The 7,134-nt window shown below is 36.8% G+C and overlaps 1 protein-coding gene across 1 annotated transcript; it reads left to right on the top strand.

Moving 5' to 3' along the window:
* The first annotated feature begins 1,583 nt into the window (after positions 1-1,583).
* On the top strand, positions 1,584-6,451 carry LOC115921365. Its single transcript, XM_030978781.1, has 6 exons — positions 1,584-1,878; positions 2,068-2,340; positions 2,743-2,835; positions 3,130-3,345; positions 5,220-5,456; positions 6,162-6,451. Exons 1-6 carry the CDS (start codon positions 1,584-1,586, stop codon positions 6,449-6,451), a joined length of 1,404 nt encoding a protein of 467 aa, XP_030834641.1.
* The last annotated feature ends 683 nt before the right edge of the window (positions 6,452-7,134 follow it).

Here is a 7,134-nt window from a genome sequence, read left to right on the forward strand (position 1 = left end):
TGCTGACCAATATAATATTTAAAGGCATCGTGTAACAATGTTAAATCTAAGATGCATGGCCTTACGTGTTATCAGGATCTGTGATATGGTGTAACATTGAAGCCCTAAAAGAATTGCGCTTCAAAATGATCATGAAGTTCCTTTAAAAAATAAAAAATCTTTGAGTGACGGGTTTTACCATACTCATTTTTCCCAATAAAGTGTAGTGTAATAAACGCCGTTAGGAAAACACAAAATGAAATTTCGATTTTCAATCGTGAATATCTTGATAATCAGACAGGCGATCGGCTTGTAAAAGTCATGGCATTCCTGAATGACCTAAAGGTTTATATTTATGATTGCAGCATGAGCTAAATCAAGGATTTTGTTGAAGAATCTGAGACAAAGTTACCGGATTCCTTTAATACAATTGAATCCGGTGACGGATATTAAAATAACAACGCGCAAACAACATCTAATTAACTCCAGTGACGGTGCTTAGGAAATACCTTTTTATTCCTTTTTAGGTAGAGGACGTGTCCAAGAAGAGGGTTTACCCCTGGTGGAGCAAATGCCGATAAAAGGTAACAAAATATGATAAGCATCATGAAGTTACAGGTTTCAAAAGAATATATATTCCATTTCATATATTGCTTTCCTTTACTTTAATAGTTGCAGTTTGGAAATATAAATAAAAATGGTCGTCAATGACAAATGTACAGTGGTACATTCAACCATACTCTGAAAACGTCAGTGTTCACAAAGACACAGGACATATAACAAAGAACACTTTATATTTAAATGAGTCGTAATCTTAGGAGGAAAATATGGTCACGTTGTGAAGCTTTGGACATTCAATCAGCATGTATTATGTCGTACACTAATATATTGCAGAAGTAGTTAATAATGCATACAATTATAATTCTTCTTCTCAGGCATACTTTCCTTTTACGAACTCTGGAGGATGGTGTCTGGAGTTACTATGTCTGACATGAGGAAATTAAATGACGTGTTCTACGAATTAGGCATCAAGAAATTAAATGAAAAAACTACACCCCTTGAGGCTTACCCATATTTGTGTAGGTGGAAAATGGACAATGCACACAATGATCAAGCAGCAATCTGGAACGGAGCTTTGGAAAAAACCGGGTTTGGTGGAGCATGGAAGGAAATATGCGGTAATTACATTTTGATCGGTATTTTCTCAAGTTTTTGTGTCAGCAAAGTTTTACCTAAACATTCAATTTAGAAACTTTAGGTTTAGAGTGAATAAGTTAGGAAAGGGGATTTTGAATTTTATTTTAGTCTACACATTTCCTCCTATCTATTCAATCAATATGGCAAAGTGTTCATAATTGTTGAACTATTGTTGCAAACAAAATGTTTTATTGTGTAGATTTTATAAAATGTTACTTTAATACTCTAACAAAAATCAATCTTTATTTCTCACAACATGTTATTGAAAAGCAAAGTCGGGTAATCTAAATATCCACTACACATTTGCACAATCAATTCTATTTGTCAATTTAGCTGAAAATGTCAACATCGTAATTTATGGTCTTAAACAGTTCAAACATAAAGTACTATCGATTCAACCGATTACCATGTGCGCAGATCTACTGAGAAACTCGGCGATCAGAGTTTCGGAAGGAACACTCGAACACATTTGTTGGCACATTGGAGGACCTGGGAAAATCAACAAGTTCCTCTCCGAACTCATTCCAGGTCGAACAACAACAGATTTCGAAGACACTGATGAGATGTCAAAGCTTTTTCAAGAACCTCTGCGAGAACTGCAGGAATGGAGCGTCGGGACTTTTGACGAAAACCCGGTGGTATTGCTGAGCCTAGCTCTGGAGAGAGCCGGATGCAATCCAGTAGACAGAACTTTCTTTTGCGGTGAGCATTTTACCACAGGGCTGATATTTTCTAAACCCAAATGATCATCATAAAGTTCTACAAAGTTATCAAATTGCTAGATATTTCAGCTATCAAAATATAGCTTTGTTTCTCTCATTCAATTTGAAGTCTATTCCAAAATGATATTTTATTTCACTAATTAAGTGCCATATGCCGTTTCATTGACAGTACCTGATGAGCCCATATCTTCTGATGAGCTACATCACTTTGTCCAGAAGCTGGCAAGAAGACACTGCGGTATATTTGAAAACGTTGTGTATCTAACACGTGGTGAGATCGAAAACATCATTGATGAAGACAATAACGATTCGTTTGATGCAGAAGCAATGATAAGTTACTGGATAGCGAAAGAAATAAGCAATAAAGAAAACAGCAGTCATATTGAGAGGAGATGTAAACTTAATCACGCAGCCATCAGTATTGGACGACATGATTTAAAAGGTAGGCTACAGTGGAGATTCAATTCATCACGATCTTGGCGATAGCTGGTCTTTACTACATGTTAGGGACTTGTATTCGCAGTGTAAAATGTGAGACATTTGGAAAATTTTATAGGGCTTACTGAGGTAAAGGCAATATTGAATTTGAAAACCAAATTCACAAATCTATGTTTTTATTTGACTCGATTAAATGCTCATTGAGGTATAAAGCACACGGTCATATTCCATTCAACAACGTGCTTCCTTTGACCATTAGTTTGCTATGAAGCCTAGAACTTCGATGTCATTCAATTCTCTCTATAAATATATCTGTATCAATATGAAATACAACGTTAAAAGGGTGAAACGTATACATTTGATTAGCCGTTACATTTTGTTTCCATTTTACTTCTTTACCTTCAAGGTTATTTGGTAGGATATGACAATCATTTCATATCGTCAGATACTGGGCAACAAGAACAAACTGAACACAGTAAAGAGGCGAAATCAAGCAGAGGCAAGTATCTTATGTTTCTGTATACCATTGAACATAAATGCCAAATTGAAATTAGGATAATACTTTTCCGGAACTTACGATCAGGCTACAATTTAACACACCGCGTGAAATTGGATGAACAGTGGATGAATCAGATTTACATTCAAATACCTTTATACTTATAAAATACGAAAGTACGGGTATTCATTTATGAAAGGGTTGTATTCAGATTCACTTTCCGTTGTGAATGCTTATTATTCCTTTCTCTTTTTAAAATCTCTCATTTATATTTTCATCTACACATTACAAATAAAGAAGATGATAATCCCGAAAACAACGTGAGTGATGCCGAGTTAAGAAGAATTGTCCAGTATCTTGGCCAAGCGGAACTTTCAGAGATGTTCGGTGAGGATGCAGAAGGAGACAGCTTCAATGCGAACAAAGCTTGGATCGAGAAGGGAAGTACAGCAGGTCAACACATTAGCTGCCGTCAAAGTCTCCGTGGAAAGCTGAGACCATTCGGAATGGAAGGTAATACAAGAGACATAATTGTAATCTACGGTGCAATGACAGGTCCATTTTATTGGGGGATCACATCTTTTGCTCGGGTATCGGCTTTCCATTTTACCAAATTTGTCTATGGGTGTGTATATTCAGACAAACCCCAACATGGATATGTGGTTACAGTTTTACACAAATATTAGCTATTGAAGGTAATACAAAGTTTTGGTATGGGGGTCATGAATTTGGTTCAAATGAACATATTGGAAGCATATGCGATCGTACAATATTCAGTGATCATTGTTGCGGTTGAAATCGTGTCTAAAGTTATGAAATTGTAAATAATTAACTCTTTATGATGTATAGCTCCCTCTCGAGGTCAAGATATTACTTAAGCTATAAAACAATGTTTCTTGACTAAAATCGACCGATTAGCTCTTCCCGTTTGGAAATTATATATTTGAACTAAATATTCTGAGATTGTCATGGTCGTAGCTACCATAGGTACGGCCGTAGGCGCTATTTGAAATTCATCAAAATTTACCGGAAGTACCGGTAAAATGTTATATTAAATTTTTCTCGAAAGCAGAAGGGTTTTAGGAGCTAAAATTTATTGTGCTTATAATACATCCACAGGGGCATTCAAATATATCGAAATTGTAAAGAATCACTATCCACCCAATTTTCAAAATTTCCCAAAACTGTATATTACCCTTAAATATACTAGGCGGGGGAGCTCCCCCCCCCCCCCCCAACCTCCCTATTACTCATTCGCATAAACACACCAGTCATGTTTATTTAAGAAAGTCCAGTAAAGGGTCAGATACCACCAAGTTTTAGGTCAAGTTAATTTTTCAGCGAATGCTCCTTCGAATATTTTATTCATGCTACTGGTCTATAATAATTTAGGAATCAAGTTACTGTCCATAACGTAGTAAATAAATTGGCACATCCAATATTAAGCGCTATACATCTTTCATTTAATATCCAGATCTTATCCCGTTGGAAATCAAAGAAGATGTCTGTCTTGTAGAGTTGGTTGATATTGCCTTTCGTCTCATGATGATGGACATATACCCGCTCGCTGAAGCCCTTGACATATCCGCTTACAAACTCAAATCATACAAAAGGCAATCTCTGGATCGGTCAAAACTGTCAAGAGGAACAATAGGGGTTCTGGTGAAATTGGGTGAACAGACAAAATATTCAAGGAGTAAACTTTGTGACGCTTTAGTACGGGGAACAGGCTTGCAAGAAATGGCTCATTTGTTAACGTACGGTGAGTGAATGCTTCGCTATTATGATGACTGTACTATTTTACAAAAACTCATCTGACTCTCGTTTCATGGTCGATTCTTTCAAACGAGGGAAATTTCTATATTAATTTGAAATATTGTCTATTACTAAATGTATTTATTTTACTTAAAGGCCCACTGCACTACTTGTAGCTACTTGCGCCCTCTATATAACAAACAATGCCTAATCGGTGACCATTGGTCCCCATGATTCTCTTTTTCTTATGTTAACTGAGAGCTGAGTTGATGAGATAACCACCTGTCCAGTGACCTTGCAGGGCAGACTAATCCCTCCTGTAAACTACGGCAGATAAGCTTTAAGTGAGTCTGTATGTGAGAGTTTACTCTAGATTACAATATCACTGACTGGCGTTTGGCTTGTGGGATGCTCACACACATTTTCATTAAACGTTTTCGGAGAAAGATATACGATAAAATAATTTGAGCTGGAATAAGTAATAAGGTATTAGTCTCTAACTTGGAGTCTAAATAAATGATTTTTTTAAAATGTATAGGTAATTTTTTTTTTTTTTTTTAATGACATTCTTACCAATGTCAAGTCACCGATCCCTTTCTTCCATTGATATTGTGTGCATTTTCCCCTTTCAGGATATGAGTTATCACATGGTGATTTGTGTGCGGTTGCCATTGGAGAAGGTGCCGGAAAAGACCAGTGCGCCATTATGAGTGAGAATCTCGGAATAATCACTGAAGTAACAGACACCATGTACATGCTCAAGATTTGGAGGTCTTTGGTGAAAGCTCCGTCGTATAACCCTAGAACAGCCCTGGCTGATGCCGTCTTTCCGGTTCTCGGTAAAGAAAAGGCGCTTGACATTATATCAGGTAACAGAATGCTTCGGCTCCTTTCTCAAAATGACTGCCTTGCTCTTGTTATTCTGGTCCTGTCGTCAAAAGGTTCTTAAAGGTAAAGACCAGTTTTGGAAACGTGCCCCTCTCCAAAAATAAAATGGAAGCTTTTACTGCCAATCATGTAAGAGAATATGTTTTGACTAATACGTGACAATACAAATTTTGCCTGGAAATCGCCTACTTATTGATATATTTGGTATAGGGTAGTCCCATATACTTCTTTCTGTGTACAGTGTTTCTAACTTTACGAAGACTGTGCCAAATTTGTTATCATTTTGATGATTCCAGAACCTTGCAGTACACACCAATACTTATATGCTAGATGATCAACCTTTTCCGATTGATTCCACGTTTTTTTCACAATGCAATCGCATGACCAGACCTGGTCTATACATTTAAGTACCATTATCTATTCGTCACTTCGAAATCATTTGCATTGTTAAATTTTCATCTACTGATATTCCTCCGAAGGCAGCACAGTATTAAAGGAAAGGGTCATACCTTTCAAACTGAATTGTCGTATGACCATTAGGACTCTCCATGACGACGTCAAATTTGTTCTCAGCCTTTGCTGCTGCGGATATCATCCGTTGTGAGTGATGTGGATAAATTATCGTAAGAAAGTTCATTTATGATATTTTGATTAACTAAAATGTGAATACTGTCGATTCCCCGCAGGTAAAATTCGTCGAAGTGGAAATCAGGCTGGAAACGTGATCGCCTTCATTCGAGATACTATAACATATTTCCAGGCTTCTAACATTGCCACCATTCTTGGTGTACACCAAATGAGTCTCGAGAGGGGCAATTTCACTATCAAGCAAGTCCTTGATATCTGGAAAGAATCTCAGAAAATCCAATCGATGGAAGATGATCAAGGAGGGAATCTATGTAAAGCTCTATCCGATGGAGGATTTAAGAGTTTTTCGTCCAAGCTACTTCACGGTAATGGTAGGCCTATTAATTGAATTCTAAATTAGACTAAAGAACACTTCTAATTTCTTCAATATTATCAAGTAATAAAGTCATAAATAGATTTACAAGATTATTCTTCCCGTAACATCATCGGCTCGGACATATTGATACCTCAGTCACACAAACGAAACCGACAACAAACGACGACAGACCGCCGGATATACCGCCGACTTTGTATTTACAAGCAAAAGATTTTAGTTATCAGAATCGGGTCGTATCCCCTTTTGAATAGTTTGACATGCCATTAAATGAATGTACACTAAACTCATTATAATTTGAGAAAAATAAAAGCTTTGCAATTATGTTCATTCTCTATGGGATGTCGTCTGCTTGGGTAGTGTTGGTCCATATAGTGACGTCATTAAAACATCATTATTTTTCCGGCGAATCTCTCGTATATCCTAGCTGCTACGGAGGTGGTTGTATTTGTATTTTGATAAATCACCCGATATGTAGTTGACCTAAGACTTGTACGACGGTCATCTGTTAGCTTATCAGTTTCTAGTGATACATAGTTGACATATTTGTGATTTTCTTTGAATTTCACCTTTGAGATTATTTATTTACGCTTCACCAAAACTGCTATTTTTAAACCAATAAGGGAGAGTATTCCATAATGACGCCCCAGCATGAGCGAAGGTTCTATCCCCCACTTTGTGTTAACCCTAGGAATAAT

The sequence above is a fragment of the Strongylocentrotus purpuratus genome, unplaced genomic scaffold (assembly GCF_000002235.5).
Source record: "Strongylocentrotus purpuratus isolate Spur 01 unplaced genomic scaffold, Spur_5.0 spur5_scaffold_1, whole genome shotgun sequence".
In the NCBI taxonomy this organism is placed as follows: domain Eukaryota; kingdom Metazoa; phylum Echinodermata; class Echinoidea; order Camarodonta; family Strongylocentrotidae; genus Strongylocentrotus; species Strongylocentrotus purpuratus.

What these genes read in the sequence shown, in the direction of transcription:
- LOC115921365 (XM_030978781.1), top strand. Translation starts at nt 1,584, where the DNA reads ATGTGCGCAGATCTACTGAGAAACTCGGCGATCAGAGTTTCGGAAGGA. An exon ending in AGACAGAACTTTCTTTTGCG is followed by an intron (nt 1,879 to 2,067) that starts GTGAGCATTTTA and finishes TTTCATTGACAG; the next exon opens with TACCTGATGAGCCCATATCT. An exon ending in AGAGGCGAAATCAAGCAGAG is followed by an intron (nt 2,836 to 3,129) that starts GCAAGTATCTTA and finishes TTACAAATAAAG; the next exon opens with AAGATGATAATCCCGAAAAC.